The 18,066-nt window shown below is 33.4% G+C and overlaps 4 protein-coding genes across 8 annotated transcripts; 3 read left to right on the top strand and 1 right to left on the bottom strand.

Moving 5' to 3' along the window:
• The first annotated feature begins 860 nt into the window (after positions 1-860).
• LOC133796669 (digalactosyldiacylglycerol synthase 2, chloroplastic) lies at positions 861-5,445 on the top strand. Of its 2 annotated transcripts, XM_062234285.1 has the most exons (5): positions 861-1,084; positions 2,265-2,546; positions 2,787-3,050; positions 3,296-3,645; positions 4,541-5,445. In XM_062234285.1, the coding sequence occupies exons 2-5, from the start codon at positions 2,265-2,267 to the stop codon at positions 5,034-5,036; spliced, it is 1,392 nt and encodes a 463-aa protein (XP_062090269.1). In that variant the 5' UTR covers positions 861-1,084; the 3' UTR covers positions 5,037-5,445. The 2 variants fall into 2 exon arrangements, with proteins under 2 accessions (XP_062090269.1, XP_062090268.1); XM_062234284.1 differs by lacking the exon at positions 861-1,084 and having other exon boundaries at positions 2,259-2,546.
• Positions 5,446-6,787: 1,342 nt separating this feature from the next.
• On the top strand, positions 6,788-8,114 carry LOC133796668 (tubulin-folding cofactor A-like). Its single transcript, XM_062234283.1, has 3 exons — positions 6,788-6,985; positions 7,400-7,593; positions 7,677-8,114. Exons 2-3 carry the CDS (start codon positions 7,441-7,443, stop codon positions 7,881-7,883), a joined length of 360 nt encoding a protein of 119 aa, XP_062090267.1. The 5' UTR covers positions 6,788-6,985; positions 7,400-7,440; the 3' UTR covers positions 7,884-8,114.
• A 2,740-nt stretch (positions 8,115-10,854) lies between these two features.
• LOC133796667 (uncharacterized) lies at positions 10,855-12,507 on the top strand. Its single transcript, XM_062234282.1, has 3 exons — positions 10,855-11,168; positions 11,368-11,514; positions 12,270-12,507. The coding sequence occupies exons 1-3, from the start codon at positions 10,899-10,901 to the stop codon at positions 12,411-12,413; spliced, it is 561 nt and encodes a 186-aa protein (XP_062090266.1). The 5' UTR covers positions 10,855-10,898; the 3' UTR covers positions 12,414-12,507.
• A 185-nt stretch (positions 12,508-12,692) lies between these two features.
• Positions 12,693-17,367, bottom strand: LOC133796665 (cell division protein FtsY homolog, chloroplastic). 4 transcript variants are annotated; one of them, XM_062234281.1, is made up of 11 exons: positions 17,042-17,367; positions 16,815-16,919; positions 16,250-16,323; positions 16,097-16,155; positions 15,792-15,829; positions 14,796-14,916; positions 14,602-14,670; positions 14,433-14,515; positions 13,908-13,976; positions 13,312-13,503; positions 12,693-13,092 (listed from the first exon to the last, which is right to left on the bottom strand). In XM_062234281.1, exons 1-10 carry the CDS (start codon positions 17,327-17,329, stop codon positions 13,327-13,329), a joined length of 1,083 nt encoding a protein of 360 aa, XP_062090265.1. In that variant the 5' UTR covers positions 17,330-17,367; the 3' UTR covers positions 12,693-13,092; positions 13,312-13,326. The 4 variants fall into 4 exon arrangements, with proteins under 4 accessions (XP_062090265.1, XP_062090264.1, XP_062090263.1 ...); XM_062234280.1 differs by having other exon boundaries at positions 12,693-13,077; XM_062234279.1 differs by having other exon boundaries at positions 13,291-13,503; positions 17,042-17,366.
• Between the last annotated feature and the right edge of the window lie 699 nt (positions 17,368-18,066).

Below are 18,066 nucleotides of genomic sequence, written 5' to 3'. Positions count from 1 at the left end.
ATTAAATTATTCTGACTGCCCATGTCCCTTGGGGTGAGGTGGTGGGCCTTGGTCATCAAAACCAAAGTTGAAGGTTCAAACCCCATTCCCAAAAAAGTATATATTATGTACATATATATACATTTGTCCCTACAATAGTGGTAGTTGATGTATCATTTTATGGCGGTGTTGCTCTTCTTTTTTGCTAGCTGTTGGACACTCCTTTTCTAGAGTCATGGTGAAGTATTTCTACTGGCTTGTATACAACTTGAAGAATTCTAATAAAGAAAGTTAGGTTTATCACAGCATATTATGTCCTATATTGTAATATTTGTAACATGTAATTCTCAACAACAACAAAATTAGTCCACGTTTGTCCCCCAAAATAATACTTACGTTTGTCCCCCCAAAAAATACTTTGAAAATTTCCCTTAATTTTGACAAAAAAAAAAAACTCCCTTAATTAATAATAACTATAGCTCTAAAATAAGATAAAAAGGTTTATATATTTTTAGAATTTGTATTTTGTTTTATTATTTGTTTGGATCCTATATTTTAATAAATTATTTTTTAGACTCTGTATTATGTAAAATAGTTCAAATAAATTTTTAAATTTGATTTTGATGAACAAAAAATTAAATATAATAACACATTTATTAAGCAGAATACTGTATTTTTATTTTGAGTTATTAGTTTGATAAATTATTTGTAATTTTAATTAAAAAAAACTTCGATCAAAATCAAATTTAAAAATTTATTTAAACTATTTTAAAAAATACAAAATCTAAAAAATAATTTATTAAAAAAAACAATATTAAAAGAAGCAAAACATAAAATCCACCCGAAGACTAATAAATAGCAATCAAACTGGTCAATATTAACTACGTACAAATAAATTAGTTATAACTCTCCACGGAAAAGGAAGCCTAAAAATCTTCTTCTTTTCTCTCTCCAATTCCATCTTCGGGTAATCCCGCAGTGCTTCCTCCGGCAAAGCTATTGTTTTTCCTATCAAATTCATACAAAACCCTAACTTCTCCCCCTGCCGCCGTACCAGTTGGGTCTTCCGGCCAACCCTCCTTCCCCGTTTTCTGATCGCTATCAGGTATCTTAGTTTAGTAACCGTTTATTTTTCATTTCGTTTTGAACTAATGATTAGAAGTTTTAGAAATGTAGTACTGAGCTTAGATTTTTGTAAGTGAAAATGAAATCATGGTTAGCATTCTTAAATTTCTTATCAAATCACAATTCCTTGGCTGTTGAAAAGTATATGTTAATGAGGCTGCTCATGGCCTTGCTAAGCGTGCTTTAGGGCTGAAAGAGGATTGTCTTTGTTCCCCATGTGGTCTGTTATTGGAAAGGAATCTCTTAAATAATAACAGGCTATCTTTTTCTGAAAAAAGAGAGAGTATATGTTCGCTTCCAATATGACGTATCATTTTGCTTTTCTAGTTTTGGAAAGTGTTATGTATATAAATGTAAACAATATAGACAAAATCCTGCGGGACACATGGCTTCGCCCCTGTTTACTTGTGAAATTTCTTTCTGAAAATTGAGAACATGATTTGTTAATTATTTGTTGTTCTTATTGACAATGGGATATCCATTTGATTTATTGTTGAGGTTTTTGTTTGAAATCTTTAAGATTTGGTCCTATATGTCTGTGGGTTTATATGTATAAACTAAGTTATAATCCTAAATTATTTATAATCAGTTAGAATATATGTATATATTTATATATTGGCGGATTTTTTTTTTGAATGAAGTATAATAGTTGGAAAAAAATAACCTTACATATATTTTTCCTAACTGCCACCTGGGATGCTACATCATTCTAGCTATACATTCAGCAAAATAAAAAAAAAGTGAAGACCTTTATTTATTTGGATTACTGGAAATTATTGACTTTGTGAATATGATTGTGTGTGATTTGTGGATTTCTATAATAATCTTCATGTAACACCTTGATTTTCTAGTACATTGGCTAATGTCTTTAGGTTTTCATGTACATCTCACAACGAGCATAGTGAAACATATGCATATGACACTAACATGCAATTTTTAAAGAAAAGATGCGTTTCTTCGTTATTGTTGTTTGTATTTTTTTGTTTGTTCTTATGTATCTGAATTCTTTTTTTTTTTATCCGGGGGGGGGGGGGTGGGGGGGGCACTGGGATTTTCATTTTTATAAAAATTTCTTGTATATTCTTGCATAATTTATAATGATTATTCTACTGTAATAATTAACACAAAGTTATCATTTTTCATATTTCGACCTGATGCAGATGAATAGAAAACGGCACATTGCAATTTTCACTACTGCCAGTCTTCCATGGATGACTGGAACTGCTGTCAACCCCCTTTTTCGCGCAGCCTATCTTTCAAAAGATGGGGAGCGAAAGGTCACATTAGTGATTCCTTGGTTATCTTTGAAAGATCAAGAGCTAGTCTATCCCAACAATTTCAGATTCGCCTCACCTATTGAACATGAGGCGTATGTACGTCAATGGCTTGAGGAGAGGACTAAGTTCAAGTCTGATTTCACAATACATTTTTATCCTGCAAAGGTATATAGCTGTGGTTTGTGGCAGTTTTCAGTTTATGAACGCATACTAGGTGAAGGTTTTCTTATCAATCAATATGCACATACTTTTTTTTTTGCAACTTAATTTTGAAGAATATGTATTATTTCACACTGTATCTAGAATTCCACATTTTTTTCTTCAAATAAATAAATAAATGTGGGTGTCTTTCAATGTAACCAAATATAAACACTTATACCAATTATTACATAACTTGTGGTGCAGTTTTCTATTGATAAAAGAAGCATTCTTGCTGCTGGAGATATTTCTGAAGTAATTCCTGATGAAGACTCAGATGTTGCAATTCTTGAGGAGCCTGAGCACCTTACATGGTATCATCATGGGAAGAGATGGAAAACTAAATTCTGTTTAGTTATAGGGATTGTCCACACCAATTATCTTGAATATGTGAGGAGAGAGAAGAATGGAATGCAAGCATTTCTACTTAAATACATGAATACTTGGGTTGTTAGTATATACTGCCACAAGGTATGCCTTGATATCTGTTAGATTTCATGAAGTGACTTTGTTCCTTGTAAATCTTGTGCATCTAGAATGCCTGGATAGCGCTTTATTCTTATATGTGATGCTCTAAAACTAAAAGTGCTCGGTTAAATGTGAAAACTTTAAGGAAACTTGAAGTTTAGTCTTTCTCTCTCTCTCTCTCTCTCTCTCTCTCTCTCTCTCTTCCTGGTTTAGTTGCTAATGACATTTTACCTGTCTTGTCCATGTAGGTAATTAGATTATCAGCTGCCACCCAGGATTACCCTAAATCCATCATTTGTAATGTCCATGGAGTTAATCCCAAGTTTCTTGAGATAGGCAAGAAGAAGTTAGAGCAACAACAGAATGGAAACCAGGCATTTCCAAAAGCTGCTTACTACATAGGGAAAATGGTATGGAGCAAAGGGTACAGGGAGCTACTTAAACTTCTCCATGATCACCAAAAGGAACTTACAGGGCTTGAGGTTGACTTATATGGAAGTGGGGAAGACTCTGGTGAAGTTCAGGAAGCTGCTAAAAAACTGGAATTGTCAGTTCAAGTTCACCCTGGGCGTGATCATGCTGACCCTCTTTTTCATGTGTAAGCTATCCCACCTTTTGTTAAATTTCCTGTTTTTTTTCCTCTCTCTAATAAATAGTACTTTTATGAGGAAAATAATGATTGTTAAGTAACTTGCACCGATCATGCTTGTAATTGCTCATATTATCAACTCTGAATAGTTGATTTTGGAAATGCTCCATGTTATCATTATTTCTTTGTAGATTGTCTTTAACAGCCAAAATATTCAATATCATGACTCATCTGACTATCACTAATTTCATAATTACATAAGAAATGCTAATTTTGGCTTTTGCTCCTTTCAACATTTGTTTCATGAAATAACTTGGAAGCAGATTCTTGTTATTTTGATTATTTATTAATGAATTTGAAATTGTTATAGATGGATGCGTTATCTTCCATTCATACATATGACAGAGCCAGAAAGCCTTAGTTAAACTAAAAAGTGGGAAAAGGGGCACCATTATTTGGCCATGTCAATAAATTCAAGAATGTGGAGTGTTAGTCTTTTTATAAAAATGTTTGAATTAAAGAAATTATAGGTGTTAATTTTCTAGATTTTCTATTGACTGGAGCCCCTTTAAAAATCTGTTAAGAGTTGTATCTTGGAGACGTGTGAAAACATAAGGAGGTATGGCCTGGTAGCAGTTCCTCATTGCTTATTCTCTAGTATCAAGCCATCCTCTACTGTCTTCATTTTGTTGAATGTAGTTTTTCTCTGGATTTTTCATCTCTGGAGTTTTATTTATATATTTACTTACTGTGTGCCGTGTTCTGGGATCTTCAAGCACTTCCTATATGCTCTCCCCGTTGAAGGGATTTTTTCAGTCAGCAAAGGCCAATGAATTTTCTTTCCTAGATATTATTGGTTTGTTTGACATTTCTGTGTTCATCTTTTCTCTTACCTGCTTTGCAGTTACAAAGTCTTCTTGAATCCAAGCACCACCGATGTCGTTTGTACAACTACGGCTGAAGCGTTGGCTATGGGAAAGATTGTTGTTTGCGCTAATCATCCCTCTAATGACTTCTTCAAGCAGTTCCCGAATTGCCGAACATATGATAAGAGCAATGATTTTGTTACGGTCACACTCAAGGCACTAGCCGATGAGCCTGCTCAGCTGACTGATGCCCAGAGACATGAGCTCTCCTGGGAAGCTGCCATAGAACGGTTTCTAAAAGCTGCAGAGCTGGACCATCCATTGGCAAACAATCAATCAGGATCTCCTTCCAATGACTATATGTCAACATCATTGAATCTGCATAGGAACATTGAGGATTTATCTGCACGAGTGCATCATTTTGTTTCTGGGTTTGAAGCATCCCGGAAGATATTTGGTGCAATCCCTGGGAGCTTACAACCAGATGAAGAGCAATGCAAGGAACTCGGTTTAGTTGTGCCTGCAGGGAACTAAGGCTCAAGAATCTGGTGTCGTAGATGAAATGAAAGGACCACTAATGTAATGAAATCAAATAAGATTTAGAAGAATCATGCTGCTCTATTGAATTTGAATAATATTCTCTGCAAAGGACATAACTTTAACTAGATTGTTGGACTTGGACGTACTCTACTTGGGAAATATGGATGAGAAATGCCATATGGGGTGTGAAGGGGGATTCTGCATTTTTCAGTCCTTGTAATTGAAATGTACATAGATATTAATGTTGACAGTTATTTTGATAGAAGTGAATTCATATGAATTACTTAGAATTTTTGTACAATGTACTATTATTCGTTTGCTTGTAATTCAAATACAGTTAAAAAAAAAAGCAAGCTAGACAAATAGAATATGGGAGTTGGGAAGGGAGCTCAAACATTAAAGCGTGTGGTTTGTTTTTATAAGGTTTGATGTTCCTGTATTTTTTTTTAATGCCTACATAACAATTGTTATAGTTTTCTTTTCCCTCAAATATTATAAGAATAGGGAGGGAGCATAATTAACTGGCAGAAAGTTAATAACACTTTTATTAAGCCGATAAATTTATGTTATATTGGAAAAATAAGATATGATATGATTTGGTCAAATAATTAAAAAGTATATTGAAAAGACTAATTCAACAACTTAATTAATATATCCAATTCAAGAATTAAAATTATACTTTTATGTTTAATTTATCATTCACAAATATTTAACTCATTTTAAAAAAAAAATACCATTTTAGTTAAATACTAGATTTGAAAAATAAAAGTAATCTTCTACTCTTAGTATTCTATGAAAAATAAAATCATGTTTTTGAAAAAAATTTATTATTATTATTTTTTTGAAATCAACTTTTATTTAGTTGGTTGGATGTGTTTATATATAAAATGGATCAAATATACAATGAAATGGCGAGTAATATAATATTTAAAAATTTGACAGAAATAAATGCAGTATAAATAAACTTAACTGTTATTTTCAAGTTAAATATGATTTTTTTTAACAAGATCAGTGTTTAAACGGAATATAAGAACTTGTAAAATTTGATTTTAAAACTTTAATAAAACAGTGCAAAAAGAATAACATAATATGACTATTGGCTACTACTCTTATTAATCATTCAAATTAAACTAAGAATGAAAGTTGTTACGAGTAAAATATAAATAAAAACAAAAGTATAAGGAAATATGTAGAAAAAATGGTTAACTTGGTTATGATTTTTTTCAAGAATAGTGTAGAATCTTTTTTCTTTCCTTAGTTCTTTATGTTTGCAACAAGTATAACAAATTTTAAAATGAAGAGTCAAGGGCATTTGGAGGGGCATTATAAAAGAAAATAATTATACTATTATAGAGGTTTATAATTATTTTTTTCTTAGAAAAATGTACTAGTTGAATCATTCAAAATGTGATACTTAAAAGAAAAAGAAAAAAAAACGTGATTTTTGACATTCAATTATTACTACTTTCAAGTCATCTTCCTGAATTTTTCAATTTGTTAAAAATTATCTTGAATTATGACGATACCTTTTATTGAATTATTGAATTGTTGGACTTTTGTTAATATTTAATAAGAACAAATATTTTTAAATAAATCAATTAAATAGTTTTCAATGAAAATAATATATGATCGAATTGTGTTTGGCAATTGCCGCCCCCGACCCGACTCATTTTTTTAAAATTATTATTATTTTTATATAATAGAGTATATATTTATTAAATTAAAAAAATAATAATTAAAAACTAAATCCCTAAAACTTACCCAGATTTTCACTTCTCACTTCACACACTCCCTTCCTCTTTAATCAGTCAAGCCTCACGCCCAACCACCCAGAGAAGCGGCTGAGAGAGACTGCGGGCACGAAGCTTCAAGTCGCCTCCACTGGCTGCTCTCTACTCCACTTTGCCGAAGCTTCATCAGTTCTTTACTCCGCCGAAGCATAGGTATGTTATAACTGACATATGTTCTGAACTTTCTTATGCGTTGAGATTGAATTCTGATGTGTTCACTTTGATTGAATTCTTAACATGATCTGATCAAATCTGATGTGTTATATTCATTTGGGTACAAATGAATATGTTGTTATTTTGATTTGGGTATAGCTGAGATTTGGATAACTTCAATTCAATCAATATTGCATTTCTATACGATTGCTGCGCTAATTGTAATCTGATGTTATTTTGACATGTTATCATGTGATTGAAATTTCGGTTAAGGCATGATTTTTTATTTATTTTTGGCTAAGATTTGGGTTGATGCTTGATAGGCAAATGGGCAATTGCGAAAAGATAAGTTTTGTTCTTTTTTTTGGCTTAAACTTATTAAATTATTTTTTTATTCAATGTGGGAAACTGTAGAGGATCAGAATAAGAACTCAGAAATTTGATATTATATTGGGATGGCAACCCTAAGAAGTCTGAAGATCAAAACAAGTACTTGTAAACGCCTAGAGAGAGAGCTTCATTCGTATGAGAAAGAGGTCGAGACTGAGGCTGCCAAGACTGCCAAGATGAAGGAGAATGGAGCCGACCCTTATGATCTCAAGCAACAGGTTTCAATCTTTTGATTATTTATATGTAATTTTGATAAAAAAAAATATGAGAAGTGACATTGGATTGATTGTTTTGCAAACAGGAAAATGTGTTGGCAGAATCAAGGATGATGATTCCTGATTGCAGAAAGCGGCTGGAGTCATCCTTAGCTGACCTTAAAGCTACTTTGGCAGAGTTAGAAGAGTTGAATCAGAAGGAAGGCGCAGAAATTGAAGAGGCTCGGACCACTATCTCCCAAGTTGAGAGCTTATTTCCAACAAGCTCAACTTCAGAATCTGAAATCTTGTGATTACATCACTTGCTGCGGATTTAGATATGGGTTTTGAATTGCCTTTTTTGTCTTTGGGTTGATTTGGATGAATCTTGTATTTCTAGACACTGCTTTATCCTCATTCCTATTTTTCTATTGGATTTGTTGTGCCTTCAAATTTGACATTTTGAACACTTCAGATTTGAGCTAATCTTCTTTAAGTGTTATCTGTATTGGGCTTTCTATCTTGGAATTAATTTATTTCCCATATATATTTTGGCACAAGCACAACTTACCATTACCAATTGTGAAGGAAAAGCATACCATGGACATGGATTGCTAATGCAAGCTTCCTTGTGCTATTCAAATTTTGGATTTGTTGAGCCGGCTTGCCACATTCAAGTACTCGATGGAGAAGGAAAAATTTCTTTTGGGGACACAATTGCTCAACCTAATTAACTCCATCTAACCTCGGAGCGTTTCAGAGCTCATTTCTTGCTTTGCAACCTCAACTGGCTTGTCCTTGTGACATTCTCTATCAAAGTTTTTCTATAGATTGGTGACATTTAGCTCATATTTTTCAATAAGAAAATCCCATTTTTGGATAATTGAAAAACTTTGAAGTGCTGTCATTGAAATGTAACTGAAGAGCTTGATCCTTTTCCTTTTCTAGTTTCCAAGTTCATTGATTTAAAATGGGAATATATCATTTTAGTACTTCAGTTGTTTGCTTGAAACTAACCTAATACCCTATTATTTAATTAATATAATCTTAATACTTTCTACATGAAAAATTAGTTCAAAATTGTACATTCCAACTAGTTTTTAATATATATTTTTTTATAAATTAAATATTTACCAAAAGCTGGTTGGACCTCATTCTCATTTAAAATTATGGATATGGTAAGTTGGTAAAAGCTATATTAGTAAAATTTATATTGATACTCTTTCAGGCACTGTAGTGATAATCTAGTGGAATGAACATTTATGAAGGTTAAACAATTCAAATGCAATATTGATTTGAGTGAAATCTCTATGTTATGTGATGACTACCAGAGAGAAAGTTGATATGTATTATTTATAGACCAAGTATTACAAAGGGTGAGCTGAACTGATTTCTAACAGCACATCAAGTATCTCGGACAGTTGTGAAACCATTCTAACAGATTCCTAACAGACCCAACTAACTCACTCAACATTCCCCTTAAGCGAAAAAAGAGAACTTACAACCTTGAGCTTGTCCCTAAACTTAAGGAATCTGTCAACACTTAGACCCTTTGTAAGTACGTCAGCAACTTGCTCTTGTGTTAGTACATACCGAACATCCACTTCCTTTTGCAACACCATGTCCCTTATGAAATGCACATCTATTTCAATGTGCTTCGATCTAGCATGATACACAAGATTGGTAGCTAGTGAGGCAACTCCTATATTGTCGCACCAAATCACAGGAGGCTATTGTATAGGTATGTTCATTTCTCTCAACAAAGCGAGAAAAACAAAGATAATGCGAAAAGTTTCGTAAAAGCAAGCGGATTCGCTAAGCAGCTAAGCAAAAATCCTTTACCCTAAAATCGTAGGCCAAGACATTTCAGCAGTTGCATTCGCCAAGGCTTGATACTCTACTCGGTGCTTGATCGAGCAATGACATGTTGCTTCTTCGAGCTCCAAGAAACTAAGCAAGAGCCTAAGAACATGCAATATGCTCCAATGGATTTACAGTCATCGGGGCAGCTTCCCCAGTCAGTATCGGTATACTCCTGTAACGAGAGTGTGTTAGTGGAATAAAATTATGAAATTTTACCCAATTGAGATGTACCAAGTAGTAGATTCTCTAAACCCCTACTTTGGTATCTACGAGTTCTAAAGTAATCATTATATAGTTTTTTTTTTCTTTTGGAAATTGATTATTTCGAGTAGATAATCCACATATAAAATAGTGCACATGAACATTCAAGGATGGTGTTGCCTCTAAATAAAGTTCAATTAGATTAGTTTCCTTTCAATATAAGGACGAAAATGATCTTGAAAACCATATCATTTACGATTTCTAGATCTCTTTGAGAGAGAAAAAAATTGACATTATTTTATTAATGAGTAATAATAGATGCACCATTAGTTTGTACACTAAAATTAAATACAATAATGTGTAAATAACCTTAAATATGAATATTTTTAAGCCCAAGGGTGTTGATTAATAGGCCCCAATAGTCTTATTGGAAGAAAAATGTCCTCCCAAAATATCATGCAAGACAGTTGAATAACGTAAGTAAAACAAGTAAAACATTGAAAATGGAGAAAAAAGCCCTTGGTTCGAAGGCAAGGACTCAAACCCTATCACCCGTGCTAAGAATGTCTTCTAGAAGCATAGTATACTATCTACTGTTATTTCTTATTTTAGTACGAAGAATACAGAATAGAATTATCAGAATAATGGTATGGTATTTCATCTGACTGAAGTGAAGTCCACGTAATATTTAATTGTATCGCTGAGATTACTTACTCATCACATCACGATGTGTAATTTAAGTATGAAAATTGAGTGTACATCTATCATTATTAAAACTACAATAATCATAACAAGAAAATCAACAAAAAAACGACAATAACTATAAAAAGCGACAATAATCGCATATGACTCACAATTTATTTATTTTTTAAATTTTCCATTAGTAATTTAAAGTCAACATTATATAGCTATTGGATGATTAGTTATTTCAAATGGAGGAGAACATGACATAAATTGGTATCGGGTAAAGTAAATGAGATAATGAAAATCTAAAAACATTCTTATATTTGGTTCAAATTTTAAAGTGTAAAGTAATTAATTTGTATAGTTCTCACATCTATTTTAAAAGTAAGATGAAATATTTTATGCACAAGAGTTTAATATTACATCCATCCTAAATTCATCTACACTTCTCAAGACAACTCAACACCTCAAAACAGCCCCTCCAAAAAAAAAAATCCACATATAAAATGGTGCCACGTTAGCATTGAAGGTCGATCTTCCCGTTAAATAAGATTAGGTTCCTTTCAATCGAAGGACGGGAAATGGCGAAGCCCTCCTCCTCCTCCTCCGATTCTCTTCGAGAATCTATTAACGCGTTACTCTCTCCCACAGCGGAGATCTCGAAGGACCTCTCTCCCGAACTCGTTGACCGACTTCTGATTTTCCTCTCCAACGTCGGCGTCTCCAACCCTATCCCCGATCACTGCAACACCAAAGGTTTCTTATCCGACGTCATCTCCGCCGTGCTCAAACCCCTCACTATTTCACGCGGTCAGCTCACCTGCCTCCTCACCGTCAAGCCCGTCATCAGTGTAATTATTTATTTATGATTAAGTTGGGATTTTATTTTAATTTTGAATTAGATTTAGAGTTGTTTGATATAAAAGTGCTTGCGAGAGAAAAACGTGGAAAAGGAGGAGAAAGTGATTTTTTTCTTCAATGTTTGGGATTATTTACTTTTATGTTGGATATTAGAGAAACAATAATGGTGCTCTGTTAATGATTTTTCAGAACTTCTATGCAACACTTCATGGAGGAGCTCTTGCAGCTGTAGCCGAGACGATCTCCATAGTTTGTGCTAAAACGGTTGTAGGTGACGACAAGGAAATCTTTCTTGGTGAACAGAGCTTTTCTTATCTCTCTGGTGCTTCAATCGATGTGAGTGTCTCTTAAGGCCTTCACTTGCTTATCATCAATTGTTACTCTCTTTTTGTTGTTGTTGTTGTGTTTCAGTAGAGAAGATTGAAAAAATTAATAATAATAAGAAAAACTATAATATGATGTTGTAATGTTTTCAACTCATAAGAGGGTAGCTGATTATGCTGTTAACGTTCTAATGGACTCTTGGCAGCATCCAATGATCCGTAAAAGTAAATTGGTTCACTTTTTGTTTTGTTTTTGTTTTTGGGGCATGATCAAAGATCCGAAATTGAGGTTGTAGCTATTGATGGCATAGTTATTACTTTATTCCCTTATTATTATTATGAAGACAATATTTGCCGAGATGCTAAATTTGGGTTGAATTTGGTAAAGAGGGTAAGGGTGATAGCCATTGTTCACTTGGTTTTATTCTCTTTGCCCTCCATACTTTCATTCTCAAGTGTGGTATATAGGAACATTTCCTTTTCTCCCCTCAGCGACTGGTGCTATTTTGTTACTGTTTAAATAACTTAATTCAGCCCTGCAAATACAACACGACCAATATTATATATAATATGTATAATTTCATTATTCTTCTCTCCCGCGTCAATTATCCTAGTAGCATAATTAGTCTGGTGTGAGCATTATACTGTATGCATGTTTGATGATTTCACGAATTTCGTGACTCTTATCAAATCTTTTGTATTTTCGTTTCTTTGTTTTTGTTTTTCCACGCCCAAAATCTTGATACTGAAATTTAATACAATTGACAGGCAGAGGTAATTGCTGATGCAAAAGTGGTGAGAAGTGGAAGGAATTTGACTGTAGTGTCAATTGATTTTAAATTAAAGAAAACCCAGAAGCTGGTGTATACAGCTCGTGCTACCTTCTATAACATGCCTGTTTCTAAGTTATGATATTCCTTCGTCCAGAAATGTAGGTATCATGTTTCTGTAACAAGCAAATACGTCTATAAGATTTTGCCGTGGTGATTCTCACGGTTAAGAACCATATCATGCATTGTTTCCATTTGATGCTACACATGTAAGCATAACTTGGGAATTCTTTTTTTCAATTTTCATACTAAATATTGTTCGCCAACTAACTCTTACAATATCAATTATCCATGTCAATCATTTGGTACACCTGTGATTCACGAATTTGATTAAAATGACTGCAACATACCAGCAACAAGCTTTTCCAAAGTAAAACGGTAAGTCTAAATTACTCCAATTAGTTCAAATAACAGAGTACAAAATCGATCCCCCCAAAAAAATCCCCGCACTGAAAAACTTGGTACTACTCTTGGCAACTAAAATGTACTTATAACAGATCAGCAAACGCATTGATCATCTGTAGATATTTTCTTGCAACTCACTCGGCAACATGAAGTTAGCAGCAATCACGGGCAAAACAAGGCTCCCAATAGCAGAAACTTGCTTAACTGCCCCAGGATATGTAATTATAAGCAAGCATAACAATATAGCAGGTAGAATCGTGCTTCTATGCAATATCAATTTGTTCACTTCAACTTCCAGCTTTCACTGTTTCCTTTACCTCTTCTGTCGAGAGGAGACACCCCTGCCAAAAAGAAGGCTAAGATAATGTCAATGGCACTTCTTGAAATTGATTAACGTAATGTTGAGACAATTTCATAGCAAGCTGTCTCAAATTTCAAAATGGAATACGGTAGTCAGTAGGTATTAGGGGACATGAGGAAAGGGAATAACACTCCCCCAAAAAAGAAGCAAGTGAAATGGTCAGTATCTGATATCATAAGAATTAAGTCATTACCGTCAAATACGTTACACTAACCACCACTTTTAAGGCCTAGGGAAATATGGCATTAACAAAGGCTTCTGCATCGAAGGGTTGGAGGTCTTCAACACCTTCACCAACACCAACGAACTTCACTGGGATGCCAAGCTCATCTACTACACTTACCACGCAGCCCCCTCTTGCAGAACCATCAAGTTTTGTCAATATCAATCCAGTGATTCCAACAACCTGTCGTGGGACATAAAGTATAAACAATCTATAGTTTGCATTGTAATTTAATCAACAGTAGGTGGCATCTGAATTTGAAAAGGCAGAAATCTAAATAGCTGTTTAGGATTCTGACCCTACTGTGCTCTAACAGAAATCTTAAAGAAAATGGGATGTAGAGCATGATAGCCGCAATTGTCAGAACATGATACTAAAGTTTTAAAATGAAATACTCATTATATTGCAAAATTTCTTAGTAGCCTGAAACAAATGGTTTAAAAGAAACACACTAGGTTTGCTAGTTGGGGATAAAATTTGTAACTGTTTGCCATGATATGTAATAAACCACACCTCCCTATTAACATGTGAGAAATAGGTAAAACTTAAAAGATGGTAATATACTATCAAGCCAACAGGGATGTTACATCATTGAACTCTCTTGCTTGCGGAAGCATGTTTAAACCAGTTGTTCCATCCAGAACCTGAAGGATCTCCTGTATATATTTCACAAATGTTTAGCACTGCATTGCATCACAAAAAAAACATCAAAAATAACTTCTCTATTTCACAAAAATAAATAAACAACAAAAGCATATACGGAAAAAGTCTTTAATTTTCTTATTAACCTATACCCAACCATAGTGAAGCCAAGGGCAAGCGGCAAGTGCTATGCCATCAAAAACTCACATGCATCTTATCTAGTATTTTCATATAAATTCTAAACTGCCAGAAATCATTATAATTTTCGATTGTAAATTATTTAATGTAATTAAAGAAAAAAAATTACAGAACTACAATGAGAGAAAGACATTTACTATCATGCTAAACTATAGTGCTCCTGTGTGAACCAATGTCTCATAAAATATTCTTTTGTACAACTCATAATGCCAGACGTTATAATTTGATCATGGCAAAGGAGGGGAGAGGGAAGGCCAAAGAGTTAAACTCACATTAGGAGCACCAGGAACAACTTTTCCTACAGCTTTCTTACATGATATCAGCTCTTCCATAAGACTGTAATTAGTGTGAAGACCTGGAAAAAATATATACTCAGAGTTCCTGGAAACTATGGGGGCAAAAGAAAATAACCAACCAGGAAAAAATGTCCTGTAAACTTACGTCCTGAGGTGTCACACAAGACAATATCATAATCTTCTAGTTTCCCTCTCTTCACGGCCTGAGAAAGAACTATTCAGAAAGCACTATAAAATTATACATCAGTCATTGTACTAGGCAATAGAAAAATTATAAAGACGGTACGATACTTCAAAAGAGATGTAAAACTAAACACATAAGTTAATTGAATTGGCAACCTGCTGATGCTTTGGCCTTTTCTCCTTCAGCCATAACAATCTCACAACCAGTCCTCTCGGCCCATATCTCCAGCTGATCACTAGCAGCTGCTCGAAATGTATCCCCTGCTGCCATCAGTACCTGTTACAAGTTCAAACCAGTAGGTTATTCAGAGAAAACCCTATTTGAAAACAAGACATGCGTTTCTCTATTATGTATGACAACAATAACGGTTTAGTACATAAAAAGACTCAAAAACGCCTAACATGGTGTCGACCCCCCATCCCTGCTCCAAGTTATAAAAATAGAAAACAACATTTAGGAAAAAAAAAACACACCACTAAATTTTCTGAACACTAGTTTCCCTCATCCTTTCCCAAGGTTTAGGTCAAGAACACCAGCCTCCCACGCAAGTTCCAACACATCTTTTTTTTACTTTCTTGAATTTTGGGAGTTTACAACCACAAGGCTTATTTTAAATGTGATAACTTTAGCAACTCCAATTGACCATTGTAGCAGTGGCCCAAAATTAAAACACTCCCAACAAAACTGAGAAAATAATATGTAACTAGTAATTTTGTGCTTGAACAAAATATGATTTCAACTTTTTTTACTTGTCTGTAGGATAAGTTATCTTTATTTTTGTATTCATATTTATTTACTGTATATGAACATTCATCTGATCAGTGCAAGGTCATCGGATTATACTGAGTTTGTAAAGTTGCACAATAAAGAGATTATTGCATGCTTCTATTGAATTTTCTATGAGGAATACCGGCTCATCTCAATTTTAAACAGTATGAACAAACCCAAACGTTTAATTAATAAAGGTGATGTAACACAGCATCCATCAGGTTAAAACATTCAAATTATAATTTTGGCCATAACCATTGTTTACAATTGCCAAAAAAAAAACTAAAGACTACGAGTAAAAGTGTATTTCATATGTAATTAAGTTGATGGATCCTACAGCAGATATTTCGCTCTTTTTGGAAGAAATGGTAAAACGAACTCACCTTTGCCCCTTCTTTCTTCAATCTATGAGCCAACTTCCCTGGAAAAAGTTACTCGATGAGTAAAATGTTTTAAAGGGGTAAGAAAATATCTAGACGAAGAAAGTAAATGTGTAGGATCCAGCATTCAATATTTATATATTATTTTTAAAAATTTTACTTTTGGCAAGGAGGGTGGGAAGTTGCACCATAAATTTCCTCATAAATGCATCAAAGAAATTACATGAAAATTCAATACGAAAAAAAAGAAGATTAACATCCTCTTAACCTCGGTAGATATTTTGTTATAGCTTTAATCTTCATCTTACCAAGAGATGTTGTCTTGCCACCTCCATTAACACCAACAACCATAACAACTGCCGGTTTCCTGATGCAATGAATCGATTAAAAAATTATATTGGCAATTAAAAAAAAAAAAAAAGACATCACATTGGGATAAAGCACAACCCAAAACCCAGAACCTGAATCCAAGCTGAAGTTCAGTTTTGCTCCCCTTGTTGGTTAGCAAGTTCAGCACACACTTCTTCAATGCATCCTACAGCCATAACAACTCAGATATCATCATAGATCCACCTAACCCAAAAGGCACTTTTACTAATCCATACTGAAGAAGAAAGGCACATTGCCCAGAATTTGTAAGGATTAAAAAATGATGTTAAATATGACTAGCTATACTAAGAATTTTACGGAAATTTGTATTTCAATGGGCAAGTATATACATGTCTGAATGGAATAAGAAAGCACTACACCATTAACGAGAAACATTTATTAAGCTCAAATGGTTAGAAGACATGTGGTTTGCTCCCACAACAGATTTCAGTCCCTCTTGGGCACTTGCATAGCAATTGTTATAGTTTTCTGGTCCGGAAGAGCTTGTTAATAAAAAAAATAAAAAATTGCAGAAAACATGGAATCCCAATATTCACTATCTAATAGTGTCTCGCCTCATCTCCTTGAAAAATTCCTTCAAATATTCTTAAAAGATCAGCTCAAAACAAGATATGGGCAAGTCGTTATTATCAATACCTTAATTTCGCTTCCTGATTTCAGTTTCCCAGCCAGAATGTCCTCCCTCAAGCTTTCCACAATTTTTATCGTAATTCTTGGTCCAAAATCAGATACCAGCAGAGCCTTTATCCCATCATTACATGTATAATTCAAATACAAGTGCAGAAATGAAATATATAGTTTTATTCCAGAAGAAGAAGGAAAATTTATAAAACATTTTCTCAGGAAAATTGCAAAAAGAAAACCTCTTCGAGTTCGTCGAGCACTTTGTCGGTGTCAGCAAGGTTCCAATAAAGGAGGAGCTCGTCGACGACGGCGAGGTTGTCCCGAGTCTTGGAAAAGCCGGAGAAAATCTTCTCAACATCATTCTTAGCCTTCTCCTTTATCAGTCGGCCCAGCCGGGTGAAGAACCCGGTCTGGCCAGCACTGCATTTGAACCGGGATTTATCGGGTCGGGTCAGCAGGAGGCGGTTTGGCTGTGGATTTGAGCAGAGTGAGATATGAGAGAGAGAAGATGGACATGGAACAGCCATTTTCTTCGCCTCTGACTGATAACTCCACTGCTTAGCGTTACCAGATAACGTGGAGATTTTGCACCTCGAAACGATGTCGTTTTTATGATTTATACAATGGCTAAAAAAAATTATCAGCAATATACGAATTTTTTACGAGTAACTCTAATTTTGGAAATAATATTGATTTGTTTTAGACGTAATTACAGTAAAACATTTTTATTGTCGTCAACATATTTTAATATAACTTAATAGAATTATGTGTATAACATATTATAAATATAAATTAAATAATAAAATATTTTAAATATAAATTAATAATAATTGATAAAAGATGTAAAATTCAATATAAAATCATTGATAAACAAAACAATATATAAATTTATATAATGTTGAAAGTCTACAAAGTTATTTTAATAGTTTAAATTGATAATTAATTTTATTATAAAATTTTAGTATGTATAAAATAACATATATAAATATATTTAATATTAAAATAATTATTACTAATATTTTCTAAAGGCAGGATGATAAATAAATATTATAACTTATGATAATGTAAAATTTATTTTTATTTATAATTATTCATAAGTTGGGGCTACAATTTTTTATGATTATATAAAAGTTATTTTAATATAAGTAAAACTTTATTAAATGTCTAATTTTTGCTATCATACTAAATCACTAATCTCACTCTTTTTCCAAAAAAAAAAATAATCACTAATATCACTAGAAAATAACTATATTCGTTGTGTATT

The sequence above is a fragment of the Humulus lupulus genome, chromosome 8, assembly GCF_963169125.1.
Source record: "Humulus lupulus chromosome 8, drHumLupu1.1, whole genome shotgun sequence".
NCBI classification, from domain to species: domain Eukaryota; kingdom Viridiplantae; phylum Streptophyta; class Magnoliopsida; order Rosales; family Cannabaceae; genus Humulus; species Humulus lupulus.
The sequence above is the reverse complement of the archived record's forward strand: the minus strand, read 5'-3'. Positions and strand labels throughout refer to the sequence as shown.